A 26,381-nucleotide genomic window follows, 5' to 3' on the forward strand; every position below is an offset into this window, starting at 1 on the left:
AATCCATCCAGGATCACACACACACTTTGTTGTTATGTCTCTTCAGCCTCCTTGAACCTGAAAGTTCTTTAGTCTTTGTCTTTCATGACCTTTGACATGTTTGAAGAATGCAGGCCGGTTATTCTGTGGAATGTTCCCTAGTTGGGGTTTGCCTCATGTTGTCTCCTGATTAGAGTCAGGCTGTGCCTCTGTGGCGGGAACACCCCTCAGGTCCTTCTTGGCCTCATATCAGGAGGCACATGATGTCCCTTTTGTGCTGGCAATGTTAACCTGGATTGCTCGGTCACCGTGGCATCTGCCAGCTGTGTCCACTTTGTAATTAATAAATAAGGACAATGTCCTCCATTTTAGAAGGTGAGCCAGAGCCCAGCAAGGCTGACTCCCCCGTGCTCGGGCAGCTGGGTTTGACTGGGGGCGCCCACCTCCTGTCCAGGCTCGTCCTGTCTCGCACAGCGGCCCCGCTGAGTCCTCATCATACTCTGCCTCTCGGACGGTGCCGAGAGCACACACTTTGGTCCACCTGACAGACGCGGCGCTTCCTGGCTTTCCTTCTTCCTCTTGGGGCCCCTCAGTCTCCTTCCATGGCTCTTCCTCCTCATCCAGACTCTTAACCCGTTAGTGGGCCCCGAAGGTGCCCGCCTCCCCTCTCTAGTCTGTTCTCCTCCAGGCCATGGCTTCAAACATCACCCATTTGCCACCAGCACCAGGTTTTCTGCCTTGCTCTCACCTCTCCTGTGGGCTCCAGCCCGCTCCCGGCCGGTCCTGGTTCTCTAGTCTCTCCTGTAGCAGGGAGGATCATTTCCACCCACCCATCCTAGAATTTTTCCTTTCCCTCGTCTTCACAGTGGATCTTTCTGCAAATCTTGCCTATTGTACCCCCAAATTCTCTCCAATTCCCCTAGCCCCCATTGCTCACACCCTAGGCAGAGGCACGGTATGTCTCGTCTCTGCCCCAAACGTGCACCCTCTGACAGTCCTCCCTGACCTCCAGTCCAGAGATCTTCTCCACACGTGCAGCGGGTCAGGCCCCTCCACCACCATCCCTCTGTGCATAGAGGAGAGCCGAGAGAGGCCTGGACAGTCGGGCCCCGCCCGCACCTTCAGCCTCCCCTCGTGCCACACTGTCCCCGCCCCCAGCTCTCCGACGGTTCTTTCTTAAACACATCTAGCTCATTCTTCCCTTGGGGCCCAGGCCATCGCTGCTGCTTGACCTGGGGTGCGTTCCCTGCAGATCTGTGCACGGCCGCTGCTTCCCGCCTCGGGTCCCGGCTCATGTGCCCTCCTCAGAGAGGCCTGCTCTGACCCCAGCCCCGGTGAGCTCCCCCTGGGTAGCTGGCAGAATGTTCCGTTTTCTCACCTTTGAGGCACTGATCATGATCTGAAAGGACCTTACTCTGTCTGGTTTTTTCCTCTCCTCTTCTCCTCTCGCTGGAACCTCCTGTGAGGGCAGAGGCCTCCTCGACTGCCTTGCCCTTGCTGCCTCGGCCTGGCCCTGTGCTTGGCTCGGGGTCGATGGTCAGCGGCCATCCTCCCTCCCCGGGCTGAGGGCTTCTCTCTTCTCCTCGTTTCCTTATTTCCCATCTTCTCTTTTCTGTTTGGTCTTTATTTCCCCTTCACTGTCTTGTTCGCCATAATATGACACTGAGGTTTTTGTAATATCTGTTTTATTTATTGAACATATTTTTATGTTCCTTACTTAAAATGGTCGAGCCAAGGGTTATGAACTTTACTAAGAAATAAATCACATGGTTAGCTAGATCCAGGCACTGGGTGGAGCTGAGGGACTGCACGCCGTCCGGCTCCGCTGTGAATAGCTGTGACTTTGAACATGTCTTTTTAAGCTTGTCTGTCCCTTGGTTTTCTTCATTTGTAAAATGGGGGAGGGGGTTGACCTCTGAAGATGTTCTACATTCTGGGATTAAGTTGCCCTCTGTTGATTTTTTAAAAATTCTTTGTATTGTGGTGAAATATATATGACAGAATTTGCCATCTTAACCAATTTTAAGTATATAGTTTAGTGGCATTAAGTACAGTCACACTGTTGTGCAACCATCACTACCGTCCATTTCCAGAACTCTTTACATCTTGCAAAACTGAAACTCTGTCCCCATTAAACGCTAGCTCCCCACTCCCCTCCCCCAGGCCCTGCACCCACCAGCTGACTGTCTGTCTCTGTGAATTTGATGATGCTGGGACCTCATATAAATGGAATCATGCAGTATTAGCCTCTTTGTGCCTGGCCTCTTTCACTTGCTCTCAGTTGGTTTTCATTACTAATTTGTTTACTAGTCTTCAGTAGAAAGGAAGGTTTCTGCTGCTGTTTGAAGAAATATGTGTTTTACCTGAGTGGAGGCCTTGCCTCCTGAGGGCACATTGATGTGGTTCGACCCTCGAGATCCACTTTGCCCTCGTTGCCCAGCCAGAGGGAGCCTGAGGGAGGGACACAGGGATCAGTGTGGTGCTGGGAGGTTCTGAAGCCTGAAACTGCTGGGGCCCAGCTACCTGGCAGAGGGCATTGAGGGGACACTGAGAGCACACATACCAGGGTCACACAGGGCCTCTGGAACTGCTTTAAGAGCTTGAGGTGTTGTAAAAATTACAGTGAGTATTAGAGTACTAGGGTAAGCTTGGGGTTCAGGTTGGGTTTGAATTTGCTCCTCTCCCTCCAGCCAGTCAGGCCCCGGGGAATGTTGGGGTCGGCCAGGAATTGAGGGCGATGATGCAGGCTTCTACGTGGGGCTGCTGCGGGGCTGGGGTGGGACCCTCGCTCTTCCTGGGGACCCTCTGTGCTGAGGCTGCTCTAACCTGTCTCTGACTTGCCTCCCCAGATGCTGAGGTTCCGAACTGTCCACGGGGGCCTGAGGCTCCTGGGTGTCCGGCGAACCTCCACCGCCCCTGCCCCCTCCCCGAATGTCCGGCGCCTGGAGTACAAGCCCATCAAGAAGGTCATGGTGGCCAATAGAGGTGAGCACATGGCGAGAGGGGCCACACACCCAGCCCCACCTCAGCTTTCCTCTTCCACCCCGGCCCCCGGCTCCACTCTCTGCTTCTCCCAGGACCCAGGAATCTAACTTCTCATCCTGTTGCCCACCTCCCAGGTGAGATCGCCATCCGGGTATTCCGGGCCTGCACGGAGCTGGGCATCCGCACCGTGGCGGTCTACTCGGAGCAGGACACGGGCCAGATGCACCGGCAGAAAGCAGATGAAGCCTACCTCATTGGCCGCGGCCTCGCCCCGGTGCAGGCCTATCTGCATATCCCAGACATCATCAAGGTGGCCAAGGTGAGCCAGCTGGGCCGGGAGGCCTCTTGAGGGCCAGGACTGGGTCCTCTGTCTTCTCTGTGCTGTGGCCGGCCCCCACGCCAGCTGGCAGTAAGTCTCTGTGAACAGATGAATGAATGAATGAATGAATGAATGAATGAATGAATGAATGGAGCAAGTGAGGTGGGGGAGGTGCAAGAGCCACAGGGTTTGGTCAGGGCCCGTTTGAAGGGGTTTGAGGGGCATTCCACTCTTCTGACCACCCCTACCCCCAGGAAAACAATGTGGACGCAGTGCACCCTGGCTACGGGTTCCTGTCAGAGCGAGCGGACTTTGCCCAAGCCTGCCAAGATGCCGGGGTCCGGTTCATCGGGCCGAGCCCAGAGGTGGTCCGCAAGATGGGAGATAAGGTGGAGGCCCGGGCCATCGCCATCGCTGCAGGTGAATATGGCGGGCAGGCCACAGGGAGCCACACAGCTCTTCAAGACGGGCCGTCTGGAAAGGGAGCTGGTGGGTTTTGGCAGGGATTCCAGCTTGTTACAGAGGCCCCACACGTACCTGTCTCCCAACAGGTGTCCCCGTGGTCCCTGGCACAGATGCCCCCATCACTTCCCTGCACGAGGCCCATGAGTTCTCCAACACCTACGGCTTCCCCATTATCTTCAAGGCCGCCTATGGGGGCGGGGGGCGTGGCATGAGGGTCGTGCACAGCTACGAGGTGAGCAGAAGCCCGAGAGAGCAGAGCAGGGAGGGCTGGGAGGCCACCAGAGCAGACCCTAGGGTTCTGGGAGTGGGTGGGGGTCATGCAGACAGGGAGACAGAGCTGCGGGGCTCAACGTCTGCTTGGCCTTGCCCGCCCTCCCAGGAGCTGGAGGAGAACTACACCCGGGCCTACTCGGAGGCTCTGGCCGCCTTCGGGAACGGGGCGCTGTTTGTGGAGAAGTTCATTGAGAAGCCTCGCCACATCGAGGTGCAGATCCTGGGTGAGTGGGGAGCGATCCTGGGGCCGCAGCACAAGGCAGGAGCCAAGCAGGCCTCGATCCTTCTGGGCTCGCAGCGGCTGGCCCATGGGACAGCTCCGGAGTCTCCCTCAGGCAGACCCTCCCTCAGGAAGGCGGGCTGTTGGGGCAGCACTGGTCAGGGCCCTGATGCCTGGGCTGTGATGGTTTCTGTCCTGGCTGCCGCCTGTGGGGAGCAGGCCCTGACTGGCCACAGTGGTTGTGTGGGGTTGTCGGGTGTTTAGGAGGTGTTCAGATGCCAGCAGAAGCCGAACCTGGTTTACCTTCTGCCCCAGGGGACCAGTATGGGAACATTCTGCACCTGTATGAGCGGGACTGTTCCATCCAGCGGCGGCACCAGAAGGTGGTCGAGATCGCCCCTGCTGCCCACCTGGACCCCCAGCTCCGGACCCGGCTCACAGGCGACTCCGTCAAACTAGCTAAGCAGGTGAAGGGCAGGGGCTCTCTGGGGCAGAGTCTCCCACGGGGAGACAAGGAGCCTGTTCCTGCAGGCTCGCTCTGAGCTCCTGCAGGCATAGGCCTCATGGCCGGTGGTCACTGGGGTGCAGGTGTGGACAGCCTGCTGGGGAGCAGGGAGGGCCAGGGAGACCGGCTCTGGGAGGCTGGGGCAAGGACTCTCTTGGAGGACAGAGGGCTGATGTGGGGTCCTTGGGATCTTGCTGTTTGATAGCAGAGGTGCCAGGCCCAGAGGCTAAGCCTGGAGTACAGAAAGGCTGCAAAGAGGGAGGGAAAGAGGTCACCGACCACTCTCTCAGCACCCTCTGCATAGACTGTGCTTCTGTGTGGCACCCACAAACTCCCAGCATAAAGGGAATGAGATTCAGTGGCTTCTATCAAGATTAATAAGCGTTATTAAGGCGTTTCTTCCTCACTGGTTGCTAACTGTCCCCTACATCACATTCATTGCAACCCATTTGCTCCTAAGGTCCTCTCTCGTCCAGTCTCTGCCTGCTGGGGCCTGGAGGCGGGAGACGGCAGCTGGCTCCCCAGCAGTGACCTGTCCCCAGACTGTCCCAGGAGAGCACCTGCCATGGCCAGGCCTGTAGCAGGGGTCCTGCTCTCGGTTCTTCTGGTCACCAGGTGGGCCCCTGGTCCTGCTCTCCTTCCAGAGCTATGCTTCCTCAGACCTCTCAGGCAGCCTGGTCCCAGGAGAGGTGACAGCAGATGAGTCTGTAACCTTCCCCAGACTGAAAGCCAGAGCCGGCACTCTGCAGCGAGGCTGAAGCTGAAGGCGTCGATAGGGTCTAATTTAGAGTTGGGAGTTTGGTGACTTCATATGAGGTGTATTCATACCTTGAGTTTGGTCTTATTTATTGGCTTATGCCAGGTCTCATCCAGAACATATGTAAGGGAGCCAAATGAAGTCGAGTGTGTGGTTTTGGAGGACCAGAAGTGACACTAGAATTAGGGTTGAATTTTGAGTTGGAGCCATCATCTGTTGGTTCCCCTCAACTGGCATCTCTTTGGGTAGTGGACAGCGGTGATGATGCAGTAGAGGAGAACTTTATGAAGACCCTCTAAGAACGAGAAGGGTCCAGGGGAAGCCGGGTATGCATGGGTGGGGCTTGTGCCAGAAAGCCGAGGAGGCCACTGGGGAGAGGGCGCCGGTCTGGGCGGACGGGAGCTTCTCCTGAGGTCTCACCCCAGACAAGCTGGGTGCAGCCATCTGAGGCTCCTGGTGGAGTCCTGGGGGAAGACGTCCAGGTGGGGGCCCAGCTGTGGGCTCAGGGCGCTTGCCCCCCCCAGGGGCAGGGCCGGTGGGCTGCCTGCCGTCCACTGGGGCAGGGTTTGTTGCAGTCTCTTCTTTTATGGAACCAACCCAGTGGGTGAGATGGAGTCATTCTCGGGCTCCCATCGCCGCGCCCCTCTTACCCTGCCGCCCCTCAGGTGGGCTACGAGAACGCGGGCACGGTGGAGTTCCTGGTGGACAAGCACGGCAAGCACTACTTCATCGAGGTCAACTCCCGGCTGCAGGTGGAGCACACCGTCACCGAGGAGATCACCGAGTGAGCGTTACATTATATGCTGAAAGCATCAATGTTGTTGTAAGAGCTAGTTCACAGGAGCAAATAAAAATGAGTCAGGGCCGGCCTGGTGGCGCGGCAGTTCAGTGTGTGCGCTCCGCTGCGGCAGCCCAGGGTTCGCAGGTTTGGATCCCGGGCGCACCTACGCACCGCTTGTCAAGCCATGCTGTGGCGGCGTCCCATATAAAGTAGAGGACGGTGGGCACGGATGTTAGCCCAGGGCCAGTCTTCCTCAGCAAAAAGAGGAGGATTGGCAACAGATGTTGGGTCAGGGCTAATCTTCCTCACCAAAAAAAAAAAAAAAAAGATTCAGAACTGGATGATGAGGCGGCTTCTGGCTGTGCTGTGCTGTGTGCTGCATGTCACAGCCACCCTGGGGGAAGGTGCCGATCATCCCCACTTTTCAGGTGAGGAAACCAAGGCTCAGAGAGGTTAAGAGAGTTGCCCAGGGTCACACAGCTGGTCTCTGTCCAGCCCTGTGTTGTATTGCCTATGCCCACTCTAAATCTTTTGGTTTCTTTCCATCTTTATTTACTTTATAAATAGTTTGAGACAGCTGAGGTATTTTGTATAGAGTTTTTATTCTACTTTTTAAATTTAATATATGTTGAAGACATTCCCCCGGGCTGTTATTCTTTCTAAATACTTTTAGTGGCTGCACACTATTCCATCTCCTGTATATTTCATAACTTATTTACATATAAGTCCTCTATTATTAGACAATTAGGTTGTGTCTGGCTTTTGTGGTTGTTAAGGGTGTGTCGACTAACATCTTTGTTCCCCAGTCTTCCCCTGCCTCTCTGAACAGTTCCAAGGATAGACACCTTTGGTGGGACTGCCTGATTGAAGGATAGGCAGCATCTCGCCTAATTAGCTTTCTAGATTGCGTGTACCAGTTTGTTCTCCCACAAGCATCGAGTATAGACATTTTAAAAAATCTGCCCATTTTATAAACAGTTAAACGGTCTTTCATTGTTTCGAGGAACATATTTTGAGCCATTTAAGTGTCAAGCCCTGGCTTTGGGCCAGTCCGTCTCACCATGGAACTTTCCTGACAGTTCCTTCCCCGACCCCTGATCCCACCTGAGAGGGAGGATGCTGTGGGGGCGCCTGCCTTTGCCCAGAAGGTGCACGGAGGCCCCTAGACGCCTTGTTCTCTCGAGGGCAAGGCGGAGTCAGGGTGGACGCTCCATACTCTGGCCCCGTGGGCCTCTCCCCATCTCGTTGCTGTAGAATTGTCATCCATCGTGAGCCTGCTCTTTGAGGGATGGAGGTCTCTGCTGGCTCGGGAGCGGGGCTTTTGTGTCAGACAGACACAGACTGGGGTGCAGGTTCCTCCCAGGTCAGGTTCCTCCCAGGTCACTAGCCGCATAGCGCTTGGGTGAGCTGCAGCCTCTCTGACCCTCAGGCTCCTCCTCTGGTGGGAATGACAGTGACTCTCAGAGCATTATTGTAGAGATAAAGCCTGGAAAGAGCGCAGGCAGAGTCCATGGTGTGTGGACGTGGCGATCCGTGGTAATCAGCATCACTACTGTGAAGTGGTTTAGCAGGAAATACAAAACACTGAGGAAGATCTGCCAGTGCAGTTTCCAGGCTGTTCTTACTGCAAGCCTCAGTGACAATAAATTTTAAACCTTGAGTGTTTTTTTTAATAGCTGTTCCACTTGGATTTGTTGCTGTCCTTAGGAGCGTGGCAGGCAGTGAGGCTGAGCTTATAAAACCATGCCCATTTGGAGAGCTTTGTGCTCTGAGGGCTTCTTGCGGGGGGCGGTCTTGGGCACAAGCCCAGCTGTAGCACAGGCCCTGAGAGGACAGTGTCCTGCCCACAGCGCCCACCCATGTGGACCCTCCAACGGCTGTGGTCCCCGTTTCAGTGAGCCCGGCCCTCACAACCCCCTTCTCTTGCAAACTGCTCCCCATACACACACACAGTATAGCTCACACCACTCTAAGAACGGGGCATCTGAGGCTTCAAATCCAGGCTTTTTCAAGGCGGGGTTGAGGGAGGCAGGAGGACAGAGAGACCCCAGTGAGGAAGAAGGGCAGAGTGCGGGGAGGGGTAGTTTGGGGGAGGTGCAAGAGCAGGTAGGTGCGAGTATTTCAGCCTGCCTTTCGAGCTGCCAGGTTCTCCCTGTTCAGCCGTGCAGAGTTCCCAGCCCTGGTGGGCACAGGGCAGGGGCCGCCGGTCTGGTTGGGAGGAGCCGGCTGCCCAGGTCGGAAAGAGTTGGCAGGGGCAGGCCAGGCCGGGCCGAGTCTGTGTGTGGACCGCCCTCCTCGTCCATCCCCTGCCTCATGCTCCCCTCCATCTCCCCCCACCCGCAGTGTGGACCTGGTCCACGCCCAGATCCATGTGGCTGAGGGCCGAAGCCTGCCCGACCTGGGCCTGCGGCAGGAGAACATTCGCATCAATGGCTGTGCCATCCAGTGCCGGGTCACCACCGAGGACCCCTCGCGCAGCTTCCAGCCAGACACGGGCCGCATCGAGGTAGGCCGACATTCCACCAAGCACCCGCTCGGCCCGGGCCGTTTGGAGACTCTCCTGGGCCAGACTGCTTCTCCGAGGGGCACAAGGGAGCCCGTGGGCCCGGCAGTGAGGGCAACCCTCGTGTGGGCCGGTCTGAAGATGGCTTAGAGAATATGGGAGCCAGGCAATGTCCAAGAGTAAGGAGAGAGCATTCCTTGGGGGGAGGCTGCCACGTGCACAGGCTAGCAAGCCAGCCAGTGAATCACGCGGATCAGGGAGCAGACCAGGAGGTGAAGCCAAACGCAGAGTCCCCAGAAATGAGGCCCAGGCCCTTGACTGCTCTCTTCTCTCAGAAGCCCACAGAGCGGTGCTGCCCCCTCTGTCCTGCCTGCGGTCTGAGGAAGGGTGGCTGGCGTGGCAGGACCCAGGGGGTGCAGCAAAGGACTGGGGCCCGGATGTCCCGTTGGAGGGGGCAAGCTGAGCCAGCGGGCCCATCCGGGATGAATGCGGGAGTCAGGGGATGGTGGAGGCAGGGAGGAGCCTGGGAGGTGGGCCTGGGGCTGCAGGCATGGTGGGACATTGAGGGAGCCGGGCAGGCTCCCCTACACCAGGACCTGTGACTCCTCTGGGGCACTTCCTGCACCTTGTCTCTTTCCTCCCAGTGCGGAGGTGCCCCGAAAGCCATCTGTCTCCCCTCCCCGCCCCAGTGTCAGGACTGCTGCGGGCAGGGCCCTCTGGCCTGCTGGGGTGCCTGTCCCCTGGCCCCCATCTCACGCTGGCTGAGGTAGCCCTAGATCCCGTGTGTCAGCAGCCCTGCTGCCAGCTCTGCTGGTGTGCTGCCTCCCCAGGTGGCCTGGCCTCCGCGGAAGCAGGCCTTTTGGGGAGCTCAGGTCCTGCTCCAGAGGCCAGGGTGATTTTGAGACAGATACTGGGCTTCTGAGACGTCTGCAGGGAAGGGGGGCTGTCTGGATTCTGAAAGTCGCCTAGAGCTGGTTGGCTTGAGGCAGAGAGCTGCCACCAGAATTCTGTTTCTGGAACGATCCAAGTCGTAGGTGGGAGCCAGCCCCAAGGCCCGGGTGCTATGCGGCCGGCGGCCCCTGACTTCTCTGCCCTCGGCCGGAAGGGGCAGCCCTGTGACGCGACGCTGCCTCCTCCGCCTCCGCCTCCTCGCCTGGCTCCTCCAAACCTGGTTTACCACAGGGTATTTTTAGCCGACAGTTCCTGCTCACAGCTGAGTGCTCACCCTTAAATATTTTATTAAGTTCCTTTTTATCGAACACAGGCCCGCGTCCCTTAGAAGCGGAAATGTGGTGCACTGGGTGTCCCAAGCCCCCTGGCTGTCCCTCCCACTCCCCGTCCCCTTACAAGGGCCTCATGAGGGTCCCCCTGCCCCTGGGGCAGGCTCTTCCTGCTGGGGCTCACCCCCACCCCCCATCCCATCACAACATTCACTTGTGTGCTAGTTACCCCCAGACACCCCGAACCTCTGTCCCCCCAGCCCCTCCCCGTCTGTCCCCACAAGTCGGCCTCTCTGACCCGTCGTTCTCTCCCCTGCTTCCCTCTCCGGGCAGCTGTGTGGGCACGTGCGCACCTGGCCTCCTGCGTCTCTCCCGCAGCCAGCCCTTCTCCCTGTCCTGGTATTTCCTAGCTGCTCGCCTCTTCCTCTGCCTCATCTCCCTTTTCCCCCGATTCTCCCCTTCTGGAAGGAGGGGGCAGTGGGGGGACACTGAGGCCTCCCCATCACTGTACACTAAAACAGAACCCCCTTGGCCTGCCTCGTCTCCTCGCCTTGCTCCCATCCCAGCGTCCCTGTCACCAGTCTGGGCATTTTCTCGTTTGTCCCCTTACCTGGCAGGCTGGGAGCCCCATGCGAGCAGGGACTCTGTTTTAGCTGCCCTGTCCCCAGTGCCTCGCACGTGGTGGGCACACACGCCTGGGAGTGAATGAGTGAACAAATGAAGGACTCTGAAAGGCAGGAGGGCCGGGCAGGCGGGCGGTGAAGTTCGCTGGGAATGGGCCCTGGAATAGAGACGCAGGGCTGGTCCCTGCCCGCCCAGGCCCCTGTCTGTGCTGTGCTGGGCTCTGTCAGCCCAGAGTGCTGGCGCTGGCAGGGCGTGTCCTCCCCTGTCCCCTGTCCTGCCCCTGCCAGCTCTGCTCGGGGAGGAGGAAGCAGTGACTGGGTGCACTTAGAGAAGGCAGTGTGCCCCTGGGTTCTCTGGCAGAAACTAAGCAGAACTTCACAAGCCAGAGTTGGGGTTAACCTGTGGGCGCTCTCGTGCGTGGCCCTCAGTGCCCTGCCAGGCCCACCCTCGTCCAGCCTGGGCTGGGGGCCGCACCTTGACTCCGGCTTCTGACCAGTTCCTGACTCTGCTCCCCTCTCCCCGCAGGTGTTCCGGAGCGGAGAGGGCATGGGCATCCGCCTGGATAACGCTTCCGCCTTCCAAGGAGCCGTCATCTCCCCGCACTATGACTCCCTCCTGGTCAAAGTCATCGCCCACGGCAAGGACCACCCCACGGCCGCCACCAAGATGAGCAGAGCCCTGGCCGAGTTCCGCGTCCGGGGTGTGAAGGTGAGAGGCCGCGGGCCCTGCCTGCCTTCGCGTTGTGCACATCCCTGCCTCAGTCCTGCCCCTTTGCTGTGCGTGGACTCTGCAGCTCTCAGTCCCTGCTGGTGCCGGCCCCGCCGTGTCCCGGGGAGTCGGCCGGGGCGCTGGCCCTCGGCCAGAGTCGAGAGTCTTGCTCAGGGGAGCCCCACACCACTTCCTGCCCCTCGGGTGAGATCACCTGGAGCGTGTGTTAGATCTGCATGTTACCAGGCCTTTCTTCTGGAAATTTGGACCCCACAGGCTTGGGTAGGGGCCCTGGAGCCTGTGTTCTGAACAAGCTCTCCAGGTAGTTCTTCATTCCAGGAAATTGTGGACACCCAGGTGAGAGGGCAGGCCTGCATGGATGAGGTCACTTTGCATAAAGGCAGACCCCCGCCTGCCCTCGTGGCCCCCGCCAGGCCTGGTACATGCAGAATGTTGGGATCTTCAGAGACAGCCAAGAAGGAGGCTGCAGCCAGCAGGCCTGAGCAAAGGGCAGAGGAGGCCAGGGGCCCACCCTTAGGGGGCTCACAGCCTGGCTGCCAGGCAAGGACCGGAAGTGCCTGTTGGCCTCTTGGTTGGGCCCCGTGCCCTAGCTCTGTAGCTAGAGATGAAGTCACAGCCACGTACTGTCCTGTCCTTGCCGCCAGCGCCGCCAGGTATCTGTGGGCCTCCCCGGGCAGACGCTACCAGGAGACGCTGCAGGGCGAGGAGAACAGGCGATCAGGGCTCTGCCCTGTGAGGGGTGGCCCTGCGCAGGCCCCCTCATCCTCTTCTGGGAGTTCCCCAAGGATGGTCGCCCATCACAGAGCCCGGCTTCCCCTGCCTGCCGCGCACAGGGGTGGGGGGGTGTTGGGGCGCTGGCTGATGGGCACTCCGCGTCGCTTTCTTCTCTGCTCAGCTGCTGCCAGCCTGCCTGTGGTCCAGGCTCGGCCGGTGGGGTTGGGGGGTGTGGCAGTGCTATCCTCTGCGCCCTGCGTCTTTCCTCCCACCTGCTGACAGGGCTCTGTGGCACGTGGCGGCAGGTGCCCCAGTGGGTGCAGAAGCCTTTTGACAGAGCACATGGGAGGGAGGGAGCCTATGGGGCCCGTGTCAGGCCGGCCATCCCCCCCAGGCCCTCAGCCCCCCGCAGAGGGAAGGCCCGTTCCCCAGGTGCTGGTATCTCTGCCTTCTTCCTGGAGGAGCCTCGCGGCTCCTGGTCAGGGGGCCGTTTCCCACTGTGTGCAGATGTGCCGTGACATCGTGTGCTCAGCCTGCTTCTTGCCGTGGGGGCTTGGTTTCCTGGCATGGTGTCCTGGGGCTGCTTCCAGGGCTGGGTGGCCAGTGCGACCGTGACCCCAGTGGGGGGGCCGGCTACCCCACCCCTCGCCTGCCCGCCCCTGTTGCTGTGTGTTGTCCTCGTTGGTGACCCCGGCTGGCTGCTGTGGTTGTACTCCTGGGCCATAGGACTGTCCACCTGCCCTACAGCCTGGAGTGCTCACGAGCACCCACAACCTTAGAACCCTGAAGGTGGAAGAGGGAAACCAGGGCCAGGGGAGCCACAAGGAAGAAGGGGGGCAGCCAGCAGCAGGACATGTGTTTTTGATTCCTGGGGGCAGCAGTGTCCTCCCCGGACGTGCACTCAGACTAGGCCACGGGCTCCTGCCATGCCTGGAGCCTCCTGCCAACCTTGCACCTGCCGCCGGGCCGTGCCTTGCCCCTCCCCACCCTGCCCTGCCTCCTGTCCCCCTCCCCACTCAACTCTGGGCCGCCTCTGCCCTCTCTCCGTGGCCCCTTGGCGGGCTCATGCTCTCCTGCTCTTCTCTGTTGACGATCTTGTTTCATTTATTTAAACCAGGATCTTTCTTGGGCCACGTCCAGGTATGTGTTCTGCGGCTGGGAGGGCAGGCACGTGTGTGTGTCAATGCTGTGCAAACCCACAAGCATGTGAACTTGGTCTGCACACGTGTGCACACACACCTTATTGCACCAGCTCTCACCGGGCTGCCCATCAGAACCACAGCAGGCCTTACACAGAAAGACCACACAGCCTTCGGCACGTGTAGTTTGGCCACCGGGGCCCAGGCACCATCACAGGCCCCGGGGTGCCAGCACCCAGCCTCCGCAGTGGGTCAGGCACCAGCATGTTCTTGGAGGACCTGGGCGCGCCTGGCGCAGAGTGGGAAGCACACACGCCTGTGAGTGTTTGTGTTCAAAGCACTGATTCTTCCAGCCGATGCCCAGGAGCAGTGAGTGTTTAGAAGGCTGGCAGAGCCCAGGGCGAGAGGCTGGCAGGGACTTGGGCACAGAGGAAGCAGAGCAGGGCATGCCACCCCTGGACTGTGGCTCCTCGGAGTGGGGACTAGAGCAGGGCAGTGGCTGTGGGCACCCCTCCAGTGCCCAGCGAGGGAGGTTTGACTCTGTTTTTCCAGACAGGCCCAGAGCAAAGCCCCGGGGGTGTCAGCAGAGCAGCTGGGGAGCCGGGATCTCGCTCAGGGCCTGCAGCACTGACAGGAACCTTCCAGGGGGTCCTGGGCTGATAGCAGGGCAGTGGGATCCCAAGCCCTTTTCCAGTCCTTTTGGGATGACATTTTACAAATCCAGGAGATGCCCTGGGAGATGGCGAATAAGGTCATGAGCATCGGAAGCCATGGGGACTTGCCCACTAAGTTGTGTTAAGAGAATGTTGCCAGCCCAGGCCTCTTCCCTGAGGGGCTGTGCCATGTCTCACCTGCTCCTATTGTCACTAGTTGCATTCTAACATCCAGGCCACCGTGAGGGCGTCACATCCTGCCACGTCCTGCCAGGAAGGCGTGTTCTCTGCACTTACAGAGCACGGAGGGTGCTGTGCCCGGTGAGCATGGTACGCTAGGGCCCGGGCCTGGGCTCACCCAGGTCTGGAGGCAGCAGACCCAGGCACTGGGCCGTCAGACGGTGAGGGGGCCGAGGGCACCCCGGGCTGCCTGGGCCGCCTCCACGGGGCTGGCAGCCCCAGCCCTGACCCCATCCTGTCTGTGTGCCTCCACTGGCCCATGTGTTCCCCTCCCCTCTCAGGGAGCCTAGCAGGATGAGACCAGAGACTAGCATTGAGGTGTCCCCAACAATTTTATTATAAAGAAAAACAAGACTCCCACTTGGTGGCTGCAGCCCCTGCCTCAGTGGCTGTGAGCACCTGTCAGAGGGACCTGTCCCCTTATGCCCATCTGGGGGCCAGAACCAGAGGGAGGGCCCCCTGTCCTGCCAAGCATAAAGGGGGCCTGAGGTACCGAGGGTAAACCGGAGGGACTCGCAGGCAGTACTGACCTACCAGCCAGGCGGCTGCCCGCCCCACGCCCTCTGCCCCGGGCTGGCTCCCTTCCCATCACACCACGCTCTCTTCCAGCCTCTCCGCACTGCCCCCCACTTCCCGGCACCCTGCCCCGAGCAGCCCCCCGTGCACAGAGTGGCTCCGTCGGGCCCAGGCTCCTCCAAGGCGCCTGGCATAACCGTAGCACCCCCCGGTGTCTCCCAGGTCCAGGGAGCAGCTGCGCTGGGGGCGAGGCGGGGGGCTCCTCGGCGGGTGGGTCTTGGGCGTGGGGCTGGGGCCTCCATTGGTCTGGGATTGGACGTGGCTGAGTTTGAGGGGAAGGCGGCCATTCCCAGCCCCCCGGCCCCGAACCAGCAAGGCCACAGTGAAGACCAGTAAGGCAGCCACCAGCACACCCCCCACAGCCACGGTCAGGGTCCCGCCCAGCACGTGGGCCTGCAGGGCGTGGCACAGGGGTGTGGCTGGCAGTGTGGAGAAGTGGGCACAGCCCAGCAGCCTGGTGGCCGTGAGGTCGGAAAGCCCAGCGGCGGGTGACAAGGCCAGCAGGCAGAGGTCATAGTCGGCACCAGGGACTAGGTGCTTCAGCAGAAAGTGGTGGCTGGAGGCTGGGACGATCCTGTGGGCAAGGGCAGGTGGTCAGAGCACAGGCATCAGGGTCCAGGCCCCAGCCCCCACCCTCACATGGCCTCGAAGTGCCCTTCGCAGCTCACTCCCCGCCGCCCTCAGTGTGCTCCCAGGTCCCAGCTCTGAACACCCCCTGCCCTTAGGACCACATGTGCCTTGTTCACTCAAGAAGGTAAAGGAACCAAAACAGGCATGCATGTGCGGCAGTGGAGACAGTGCAAGGGGACAGACAGGTGTCTGTCCACAGGTGTGGACACAGGCCCAGGGCAAGCCGAGGAGGCCACAAGTGGAGAATCACATCGCCAGAGGCAGAAACAACATGCACCTGTGGGCCTGGCCCCACGTGCTTAAACATGGACGCCCCACACCAGGAGGCCTGCGCTTGCTCAGCCGCACCCGACAGACCTGGTGGGGCCCGCCAGCCTCCTCACAGCACTCCCCACCTCCTGTCCCTGGTGCCTGAGCCTCCTCTGTCCCTGCAGCCCCAGCACCCCCCGGCAGCTCAGAAGCTGAGGAGGGGTGTGTGGCAGCGCCCAGGAGGAGTGGAGCAGGGCTCAGAGGGAGGGCGGCTGGGAACGAAGCTGGGGGCCACGGGGCTGCAAAGTGCGTCCTCACCGGTAGATGAGGGTCTCGTCCTCGCTGCTGTTGTACTGGATTTGGAACATCCACACGGGGTCCGTTGGCCGCCCTGGCCCCCAGCTCACCAGCCCTGAGGTGGCGGTCACCTCTGTCACCTGCACAGCTGGCTCAGACTCTAGCGTCCCCTCACCCTCGGCAGCAGTGCGGGCTGAGGCAGCAATGTCCGAGGGCCCCGGGCGGCCCCCTTCAGCGCTGCCGTTCCCGCCGTGGGGCAAGGCCAGTACCCGTAGCTCTACGCGGGCTGTGGCCTCACCAGCAGGGTTGGTGGCAATGCAGGTGTAGTCCCCTGCGTCTCCAGAGCCTGTCACCCCGATCTCCAAGGTCCCGTTGGGGAAAGCCCGGGCTCGGGAGGAGTTGCCGACTAGCCGGTCATCAGGGCCAACCCAGTGCATGGTGGGCGCAGGGTCGCCGAGGGCCCGGCACCGCAGCGTGGCCCGCTGGCCCTCCAGCACCCAGAGGCGCTGCGTGTGGCGGGCAATAAGGGGGGGCTCACAGGAGAACTCGCCCTCGGGCACTGCCCAGAAGTAGCGGCCAGCCAGGCCTGGCGGGGAGGCGCACGTCTCCAGGTCATCGGGCCGGGCCAGCCGGCGCAGCCAGAGCAGCTCACAGTTGCAGTGCAGGGGGTTCCCGCTGAAGCTCAGCACCAGGGGGGTGGGCGAGGCCTCAGCGTCGCGCCCCCGGGAGAAGAGCGGGTCGGGCGCCAGGGTGGCCAGGCGGTTGGAGGTGAGGTCAAGGCGGGAGAGCTGGCCGAGTTGGGCAAAGGCGCCCGGGGGCAGTGCGTCGATGAGGTTGTGGTCCAGGTTGAGGGTGTGCAGGGCGGGCATGGCACCGATGCCAGCCCAGGGTACCTGCCGCAGGTTGTTGTAGGACAGGTCCAGGTCCTCCAGGCTGTCCAGGAAGTCATCGAAGGCCCCCGGCGCGATTCGGCCCAGCTGGTTGCCACTGAGGATGAGGTGCTGCAGGTTAACGGGGCCCCGAAGGCTGCTGGCACCCAGCTCTACCAGCCTATTGCCGTCCAGGTGCAGGGAGCGCAGGCTCTCCAGGTCCCCAAAGGCGCGAGCCCCAATGCGGGTGATGGCATTTCGGGACAGGGTCAGGTCCACCAGCCCTGTCATGTTGCGGAAGTCCGGGGGCCCCAAGGCCTGGATGAAGTTGTCAGCCAGCCGCAGCTCCACTGTGCGCCGGTCCACGTTGGGCGGCACGAACAGCAGGCCTCGGTGGGCACAGAGGGTGCTGAGCGATTCGGACAGGTTCTGGCAGACGCAGGGCAGTGGGCAGGCGGCCGCTCCACTGGCCAGCAGCAGCAGCAGGAGTGGTGGTGGGGCCATGGTGAGCGCCCTGTAGGGAAGGGCCACAGCCCAGGCACAGGTGTGGCTGGTGTAGGTGCTCCCTGTGCCCAGGGCCCAGTCCCAGGGGCCAGCTTCCAGAGCCTGGCCTGGAGGGGGTGAGGGTCAGAGGCCACAGGGGCCCCCCAGGGTTGAGGGAAGGCTGGGGCTTGCAGGGACAGGCCCCCCTGAGTAAAGGTCACATTTCCTAAGCAGTTAGGGGGAGTCCAGGCTCGGGGGACAAGATGAGGCATGAGGCAGGAAGCAGAGGTGGCCAAAAGAGCAGGGAGGGTCCCGGAACTTCCTTTCCCTGGCGTCCCCTGGAATCGCCAGCACCCCCCTCTGCGCCATCCCCTCCCGCGCCAGGGAAGGCTCCCCCCGGACGTTTCCTGTGGCCCGTCGCCCCTCCCCTGACAGCCTCCGCGCTCTACCCCGCGGCCCCCTCACCTGGCGTCTGTAGCTCAGGGGGCGCGGGCCGGCCTCCCCGTGGGCCCGGCCGGCCCTCGCCGACTCCAGGCGGCTCTCCCGTGGGGGCGAGGCCCTGGGCTGACCGGCCGCCCGCCGCGCACCCGCCGGCCCATGGCGCTCGGGCCCGCGGCCCCGGCTCACTCGGTTCCCGGCACCTTTTCCCGGCGCGGCTTGCGGTGGCGGCGACGGCGGCGACAGGCAGGCGGGTGCGCGCCAGCGAGCACGCGCTCCGCGGACACGCACGTGGAGGGCGGACGGGGAGGGGCGCGCGGGGATCCACGCGGGCCCGGGCCGGCTCCCGAGGTCACGGGGACATGCGGCCACTGCAGCGCCCACGGGTGGCTCCTGGTCACGCCCCAGGCCCCGGCCGGCGGCGGTCCGCCGCGCGGCCCCCCAGCACTGCTGCAGCGCACTCACCCTGGCACAGGCGCGCGCGCCCCCGGCCACCCTGGCGCCCCGGCATCCTGCACCGCACGGGCGCCCGCCGCCGCCGCCGCCGCCGCTGCGCGAACCGTCACTCTGTAGACAGCCAGACAAAGCGCCAGCTCGCGGGCCTCTTCACCATCTCCCAGAGACGGGAGTCTTTGTCACATGTCGCTGGGCACCCTCCCCAACACACCCACACATGCCTACACACCCACACGTCCCCGCACCCGTAGGCAGGGCCGGGCGCAAACCTGCACTGTTACTGGGACCCTCACATTCACAGACACACACTGAAGGTCATAACCGTTCTGCATCACCGAGTCACGTGAAGGGTCCCCAACAGGCAAGGGGCCTTGGGGGGGACTGGGGTGGACTGGGCGACGCCCCCGGCAGGGCTGCCGTGGGTGGGGCCGAGAGGGCTCGGCCTCCGGGCTGGCGCCGCGCCCCGCCCCTGCTGCCCGCCCCTCCCTCCCCCTTCCCAGGCTCCGCGCCCCGCCTGCCCGGTGTTCGGGAGCCAACCGGTCTCCACCTCGGGCCCGATTGGTCTGCGCTCTCGGTTTCCCAGCAGGCTGGCGGTGGCACGCTGTTTGAAGCTGTGCGTCAGTGATCCTCGCCGGCTGGCAGTCCCTCCCTCCCCCTTCTGCCCCTGCCGGGCTATTTCCTTGGTGGGGTGGCCCGGGACACAAGCTCGGCTCCGCTGAGAAAGGGCCCCCCCGGTGTGAGTTCCCGGTTTCCTACCTCCAAGAGCCGGGCTTGGGTGGGAGCGCTGAGGGCTTGGAACCAGCTCGGGCACCGTGGTCCTTCACAGTGGTCCCCCTGGTTGGGAAACAGGAAGTCACCATCTCCCCCTAGTATCTCCTCGCTCTCAGGCTACCTGGGTCCTCCCCTGCCCCCTCCCTTCTCTCTAGACCTGATTCCTAGGGGCTGGGTGCGGCAAACTCAAGGAAACAGACCGAATTCTAATCCTGCCTGGTACAGCAGGTAGCCTGGGGCAACTTATTTAACCACTGAAACAATTTGTCATCTAGGTCAAGGGCTGTTAACTGTATGTACTTATGCACTTAGTAGGGGTGGGAAGAGAAGTGATGCAGCCTGTGAGGGCTTAGCTGCCCGGCCGCTGGCAGCTATTCTTACTGTTGCTGCTCCCGGGCCTCAGCTCTTGAATCTGTAGAATGAAGGCATTGGACCCTAGCCCAGGTCAACTTTGATGCTCAGTGGCATCAGATATTTCTGTGTTCCTCTTCTCACCATCAGAAATGTTTTCATTCACCCTACACACATTTACTAGCGTCCATTACATGCCGCTCTGTGCTGAGAGTTGGGGTTACAGCGCAGAGGAGATGACAGATCCCTCCAGAATTACAAAGGGGGAGGGATCTACAAAAGGGAAATGCAAGATGGGACGGGGAGGCCTCCAAGGATCCTCTCACCTCTACGTGGTTCTAGGTTCTTTACATGGTTTCACTGGTTTTCTCTTTTCAAATGCCATGCCTTGGCCCAAGTGAAATGTCCGCATCTCTTTAGAAGGAGCAGAGACCAGATTCAGGGACACACAGCAGACCTGTCACACCAGACAGGCATGAGGCCATGTTGGCTGGGTCCCACTCTAAAATGACCGCCTGTGGGACTCTGTGGGGGGAGACACCCTTCCCCTCTAGGCCTCCAGGCAGTAGGAGCCCTGGGGGGGCAGATAGAATATCTCAGGGTAGCAACAGGGTCCAGCAGCTCATGCTGGGCCTGGAGTCCCTGTTGAAGGTGCAACCAGAGATTATGAGTGGGTGACACACGGAGATGCCTTCTCTGAAGTGACAGCTAGGGCTGTCGCCATGTGGTCACGGGCACGTGCACGCTGAAATCCCGTCCACATGGCCTCACTGTCACGGGGCATCTCTCAGCACTGGCTCCCAGGCCCCATGCGGCCTCTGGGTTGGACTACCCTGCCCCAACTTCAGGCTGTCACCCAGCGTTTAATGAGCAGAACCGAGGGCCCTTGTGCACAAAGCAGGCGGATACAGGTACCTCAGACAGCACCCCTGCTCCCCAAAAAATGCTCCCAGGTGTGTGAGGAATGCAGACAAGCAAAAGGTGATGAGGCCAAGGGAGGAACTTTCCAACAGCTGATCCCACAGAGGCCTACTAGAGTCGGGCTCTGCTGTGAGGGTGGTGGTGAGGACAAAGGAGGGCTTTGACTTCCAGACTTCCTGGAAGAGCTTCCGGGCGGGTGCAGAGGCGTGGAGCTCTAAGAGCACAAGGCACATGTGGTGTGGCTAGAGGTGGTCGTGCCAAGGAAGCCTGGCAGGAGGCGTGGGCTGGAGGCAAGGGGTCAGAGCTAGAGATGGCCATGGGGGAATTGTCTGGCGTGACCAGTGGCGCAGGAGGAGTGGGTGGTGAGGGTGATGGAATGTAGGTTTGGTAACCGGGTAGACAGTAAAGCCTACCAGAAGGCAGAGGAGGACTGGGTGACGGACGCCGATTTTGGACTTGATGAGCTTGTGTGAGGGACACACAGGAGAGGTGCCCAGGAGGTATTTCCACTGTAGGGTCTTGGCTCTGGAGCTGGAGGCCTAGGATGAGGCCACCCAGGGAGAGTGTGCTGTGTGAGCAGGAGAACCCGGTGACAGCCCTCAGAACGCCATCCTGCAGGGGGAGAGGAGCCCCCAGTGGGAACCAGGAAGAAAGAGAGCAAGAGGTCTTAGAAGCTCAGGGAGAAAACGTCCAGGTGGGAGCTGTTAGCAAGAGAGGGCGGGAAAGTGCCATTGGATTTAGTGACAAGAATATCATGTGAGAATATCAGGGCGTGGCCGTGTGTTGTGTGTGGGGGGAGTGGGTTTGTTGAATGCAGGGGCCTCTTTCAAGAATCGTGGCCAGGAAGGCGAGAGGGTGGCTGCTTTACACCACAGTGCTGTGGGAAAGGCCTAATCCACTTTCTGGGCTGTGTGGAGGGGAGGAAGTGCTTGTTTCCAGATACCTGAGGAAGGAGGAGGTGGGATTCAGCACATGCCCCAGGATGAGCAAGGAGGAAGTGGGCTCAGTCCCCTGACAGCTTAGGGGACTCTGCCAGGATGGGAGGAGGGTGTTGTGAGGAGATGGGGAAATGGCACTCCACAGGGACGCCTTGAACCTCAGCATGGAATCCTGGGGAACTCGAGAAGCTGTGCTGGCCCAGGGTGGCACCTTCAGCCTCTTCTTTCCCCATCCATGCTGCGTGGTGACACCCTCCCACCCACCTCTGTCCTGCAGACCAACATCCCTTTCCTGCAGAATGTGCTCAACAACCAGCAGTTCCTGGCAGGCACCGTGGACACCCAGTTCATCGACGAGAACCCGGAACTATTCCAGCTGCGGCCCGCACAGAACCGGGCCCAGAAGCTGCTGCACTACCTGGGTCCGGCCCTGAGACTGCCCTTCTTTCCCCTCCCCGATGCCTTGCTTCTGGCCCCCTGCCCAGAGCTTCCTAGCACCCCCTGCCCCTGCCCTCAATCTGATCCTGCACCCTCCTCCTTTGCTTCAGTCTCCCCCAGCCCCACCTTCCTTGCTCCTGATCTTAGAGATACGCCCCCCCCTTCCCATCCATGTGGCCCTCAATAGGTCCCCACTGCCTGGACCCACGAGGCCCTGGCTTTGGAGAGGACAGGGGCCAGCTGGAGGACTGGGGATCCTGGAGGAATCCCCCCATCCCCGAGCCCACCTATTCTCACTCCTGCCCTCAACTCAGACTCTGCCCTGACCTGATGCCCACTCTCTCCCCAGGACATGTCATGGTGAATGGCCCGACCACCCCGATCCCCGTCAAGGCCAACCCCAGCCCCACGGACCCCATTGTCCCTGGGGTGCCCATAGGTAAGTGAGATTCATTTTGCCAACTCATAGGGGAGACAGGAGGTTGCCGCCTGCAGGATGGATGCTAATGCCTTGGTCTGCCCTAGGCCCACCCCCAGCTGGTTTCAGAGACATCTTGCTTCGGGAGGGGCCCGAAGGCTTTGCTCGAGCAGTGCGGAACCACCAGGGGCTGCTGCTGATGGACACGACCTTCCGGGACGCCCACCAGTCCCTGCTGGCCACTCGTGTGCGAACCCACGATCTCAAAAAGATCGCCCCCTATGTTGCCCACAACTTCAGCAAGCTCTTCAGCATAGAGAACTGGGGAGGTATGCTGGAAGAGGGCTGGAATGTGGGACAGCACCTGGAAGGAATTTGGTACCCCAGTGTGGCCAGGCCCCTGGGGACTCTGCAGGAGAAGCTGGAGATGTTAACATTGATGGAACTAGAGAGAACCAAAGAAGGCACAGCGTTCATTTGTTCAGCAGTGACTGGTGCCCACTCTGGCCAGGCCTGGTGCTGGGCATGAGATCAGAGCTGAGACCCAGGCAGCTCAGGGCCGGAGAGGAGACACCAGCCTGTTAGTTAATTTTAGCACAGAGAATAGGTGGGGGGGCTGTGAAAGAGGGTGCAGAGAGAACACAGTGAGCCTGAGCTGCCCTGAAAGATCAGCGAAGGGAAAAGTCTGCAGGGGTCGGGGTGGAAACGTGAGACCCTGGATGAGCAAGGCCAGATGTTAGGGCTGGAGGCTCAGGCTGCAGAGCTGCAGGGCGTGGTGGGGTCCCCGAGACATGCGGGGCTGACCTAGGCCTCTCGGTCCCCGTGCAGGAGCCACATTTGACGTTGCAATGCGCTTCCTGTATGAGTGCCCTTGGCGGCGGCTGCAGGAGCTCCGTGAGCTCATCCCCAACATCCCGTTCCAGATGCTGCTGCGGGGGGCCAATGCCGTGGGCTACACCAACTACCCCGACAATGTGGTCTTCAAGTGAGCCTGGGGTGGGGTGAGCAGACGGTGCATGGCGTGCGCATGCAGGTGCTGGGCCACAGTGCAATGGCCTGTACTCCCCACAGCGGGCTCAAAACCAAGTTTCTCAGTGGCTGCACCCGAGCAAGGACTGCTAAGTGCAGAATTATAGTCTGAGAACCGGAAAGCTTTCTAGGTCACGGGGCAGTGGAGGCCCTGAGAGGGCAGGTGACTTGTCCCAGGCCATGTGGTGTAGAGCAGGGGCTGGAACCCAGGCCAGTGCTCTTGCTCCCTCAGCCTGCCACTCCTTTGCAAAGCAAAGAATCCCCAGCTGGTTCCTCTGACCTGGACAGACTAAGCTGCACTGCACGTGCCTAGCGTTGGACAGCTCTGCTCCGTGCTGGATGCCTCTGGGGCGACCCTGCCCAGCCCAGGCTGCCCTGGAGAAGGCCTTGTCCACACTGTGCTGCCCTCAACACTGGCTCTGTGGGTGCCACGCCCACTGCCAGGCCAGACTCTTCAGTCTCGTTCCCTAGGGTCCACAGATAGGCCAGAAGCCAGAGAAGGATGTGCAGCGGGGAGGAGGAAGGGGCTAACCCTTGGACTCTCCTACCCACTCAGGTTCTGTGAGGTGGCCAAGGAGAACGGCATGGATGTCTTCCGGGTCTTTGACTCCCTCAACTACCTGCCCAACCTGCTGCTGGGCATGGAGGCAGCAGGCAGTGCTGGTGGCGTGGTGGAAGCTGCCATCTCCTACACAGGTGACGTGGCCGACCCCACCCGCACCAAATACTCGCTGCAGTATTACATGGACTTGGCTGAAGAGCTGGTGCGAGCTGGCACCCACATCCTGTGCATCAAGGTGCCTGGGCCCGGCCCACCCCCAGGAGTCTCCCCCTTGCCCATCTCTCCCTCCCCACCGCATCCCCCCCACTCATCTCCCCCACCATGCACACATCATGCCTCCTCCTTACCGTCTTTCTCTTTCTCCTCCCCTCTTTCCCCAGGACATGGCAGGGCTACTGAAGCCATTGGCCTGCACCATGCTGGTCAACTCCCTCCGGGACCGCTTCCCCGACCTCCCGCTGCACATCCACACCCACGACACATCAGGGGCAGGCGTGGCAGCCATGTTGGCCTCTGCCCAGGCTGGGGCCGATGTGGTGGATGTGGCATCTGACTCCATGTCCGGGATGACATCACAGCCCAGCATGGGGGCCCTGGTGGCCTGTACCCGAGGGACTCCCCTGGACACAGGTAGGAACAGCAGCAGCCCACAGCCGTTCTCCTCTCAAAGCTGCAGCCCCCACCAGTAGAGTCTGGTATATCCTAGAATCTAGATACTCTTGCCTGGCCTTGCCTTCCATCACCCACATCTGAGATGGGACCTGAGCTGGCCCTGGGGTCCTGGGAGGAGCACCTGAGAGCTCAGCACATTTCCAAGCCCTCCCACCTCTGGCATCCCTGCAGGAGTGCCCCTGGAGCGTGTGTTTGACTACAGTGAATACTGGGAGGGGGCCCGGGGACTGTATGCGGCCTTTGACTGCACGGCCACCATGAAGTCTGGCAACTCGGACGTGTATGAGAACGAGATCCCAGGGGGCCAGTACACCAACCTGCACTTCCAGGCACACAGCATGGGGCTTGGCTCCAAGTTCAAGGAAGTCAAGAAGGCCTACGTGGAGGCCAACCAGATGCTGGGCGACCTCATCAAGGTGAGCCAGGCCCAGTGCTCTTACCCTTGCCTCTGGGCCTCCATAAGGTGCCTGGCACCCTAATCCAGGGGCCCTTCTCCTCAGGTGACACCCTCTTCCAAGATCGTGGGCGACCTGGCCCAGTTCATGGTGCAGAATGGGCTGAGCCGGGCGGAGGCTGAAGCCCAGGCAGAAGAGCTGTCCTTCCCCCGCTCCGTGGTGGAGTTCCTGCAGGGCTACATTGGCATCCCCCACGGGGGGTTCCCTGAGCCCTTTCGCTCTAAGGTAGGGAAGGCCCAGTAGGCCCAGCAGAATGTCAGGGTGGGTGTTGAGTGCAGGCATCAGGCCTGATCCTCTGCTTTGCTCCCCAGGTTCTAAAGGACCTGCCAAGGGTGGAGGGACGGCCTGGAGCCTCCCTCCCTCCCATGGATCTGCAGGCGTTGGAGAAGGAGCTGACAGAGCGGCATGGGGAGGAGGTGACCCCGGAGGACGTGCTCTCGGCGGCCATATACCCCGATGTCTTTGCCCACTTCAAGGACTTCACTGCCACCTTTGGCCCCCTGGATAGCCTCAATACCCGCCTCTTCCTGCAGGGACCCAAAATTGCAGAGGAATTTGAGGTCAGTGGCTCTGGCACCTGTCTACTCTCCACCCCAGCACCCCTGCCCTGGCCATCCCTGAGGACCCCAGCACAGCTAGAGCTCCAGGCTTTACCTTGGCTATCACCTGGACTCATGAGCTGTGGGTACATGAAGTACCCCTGACAGACCAGGGAGCTAGGCCTGTACTAGTGAGGAGCTGAGACCCAGGGTGGGGGACTTGCCTGGGACTGGGTCCAGGGGCTGCCCTCTCGCCACCTGCCCCGGCCCCACTCAGAGCCTCCATGCCCTCCCCACAGGTGGAGCTGGAGCGGGGCAAGACGCTGCACATCAAAGCCTTGGCCGTAAGTGACTTGAACCGGGCTGGCCAGAGGCAGGTCTTCTTTGAGCTCAATGGACAGCTGCGCTGCATTCTGGTCAAGGACACTCAGGCCATGAAGGTACAGCTCCCCCAGGGCCACCCAGGCGGTGGGATTGGGCAGGGCCTGGTGTCTCACCTGCCCTCTGCCCTGTCTGCAGGAGATGCACTTCCACCCCAAGGCCCTGAAGGACGTGAAGGGTCAGATTGGGGCACCCATGCCTGGGAAGGTGATAGACATCAAGGTGGAAGCAGGGGCCAAGGTAGCCAAGGGCCAGCCCCTGTGTGTGCTCAGCGCCATGAAGATGGAGACTGTGGTGACCTCACCCATGGAGGGCACTGTCCGCAAGGTCCACGTGACCAAAGACATGACACTGGAAGGTGATGACCTCATCCTGGAGATCGAGTGATCTTGCCCCGGACTGGCAGCTCCATCCCAAACCTTCAACAGACGTTTCGCTGCCAGGGCAGGCCCAGGTCAGCTGGTGCCTGAGGGCAGGAAGGCCTGCCCTGGAGCTCCTGTCCTCAGCTCTTTGTGGCAGGAGAGACACTGCCTGCGGTAGCCCATTCCCTTCCTCCAGCCATCTGTCCTTTCCCTGCTAGTGGACAGTCGCTCACATATTCATCTCTTGCCAAACAAGGGTCCTCTCCTGGCTGGAGGCTACAGGTGGTGGCACATCACAGGTGGGCAGGACCCAGGAGAGCAGGTTGAGGGGTCCTGCCTTCTGGGGGGGTGACCTCAGCCCCAGGTCCTGAGAACTGTGCTCAATAAATCTGGCTTTCCTTGCCCGCCATGCTGCATGCTGGGTCCTGTGCAGCACCCCC

The 26,381-nt window shown here is 61.0% G+C and overlaps 2 protein-coding genes across 6 annotated transcripts in view; one reads left to right on the forward strand and one right to left on the reverse strand.

Annotated features, from left to right (window-relative positions):
* The window catches only part of PC (pyruvate carboxylase), a 103,772-nt gene extending 77,424 nt beyond the window's left edge, over positions 1–26,348 (forward strand). For 4 of the 5 annotated variants that reach the window (XM_058526289.1, XM_058526288.1, XM_058526290.1 and 1 more), the window contains 20 exons: positions 2,829–2,964; positions 3,099–3,283; positions 3,538–3,703; positions 3,835–3,980; positions 4,128–4,245; positions 4,557–4,708; positions 6,169–6,287; positions 8,628–8,790; positions 11,157–11,339; positions 21,363–21,507; positions 21,873–21,962; positions 22,049–22,270; positions 22,770–22,926; positions 23,527–23,767; positions 23,913–24,162; positions 24,376–24,620; positions 24,705–24,884; positions 24,971–25,219; positions 25,498–25,638; positions 25,718–26,348. In XM_058526289.1, coding sequence (XP_058382272.1) covers positions 2,829–2,964; positions 3,099–3,283; positions 3,538–3,703; positions 3,835–3,980; positions 4,128–4,245; positions 4,557–4,708; positions 6,169–6,287; positions 8,628–8,790; positions 11,157–11,339; positions 21,363–21,507; positions 21,873–21,962; positions 22,049–22,270; positions 22,770–22,926; positions 23,527–23,767; positions 23,913–24,162; positions 24,376–24,620; positions 24,705–24,884; positions 24,971–25,219; positions 25,498–25,638; positions 25,718–25,966 — 3,537 coding nt within the window. In that variant the 3' untranslated portion in view covers positions 25,967–26,348. Of the gene's footprint in view, positions 1–2,828; positions 2,965–3,098; positions 3,284–3,537; positions 3,704–3,834; positions 3,981–4,127; positions 4,246–4,556; positions 4,709–6,168; positions 6,288–8,627; positions 8,791–11,156; positions 11,340–21,362; positions 21,508–21,872; positions 21,963–22,048; positions 22,271–22,769; positions 22,927–23,526; positions 23,768–23,912; positions 24,163–24,375; positions 24,621–24,704; positions 24,885–24,970; positions 25,220–25,497; positions 25,639–25,717 lie in introns of those variants that run through there. The other variant, XM_058526291.1, reaches the window with a different exon arrangement.
* Positions 14,420–18,192, reverse strand: LRFN4 (leucine rich repeat and fibronectin type III domain containing 4). The gene is made up of 3 exons (XM_058526292.1): positions 17,676–18,192; positions 15,880–17,241; positions 14,420–15,256 (listed from the first exon to the last, which is right to left on the reverse strand). The coding sequence occupies exons 2-3, from the start codon at positions 17,229–17,231 to the stop codon at positions 14,695–14,697; spliced, it is 1,914 nt and encodes a 637-aa protein (XP_058382275.1). The 5' UTR covers positions 17,232–17,241; positions 17,676–18,192; the 3' UTR covers positions 14,420–14,694.
* Positions 26,349–26,381: the final 33 nt, after the last annotated feature.

This window comes from Diceros bicornis, chromosome 31 (genome assembly GCF_020826845.1).
Source record: "Diceros bicornis minor isolate mBicDic1 chromosome 31, mDicBic1.mat.cur, whole genome shotgun sequence".
Classification (NCBI taxonomy): Eukaryota; Metazoa; Chordata; class Mammalia; order Perissodactyla; family Rhinocerotidae; genus Diceros; species Diceros bicornis.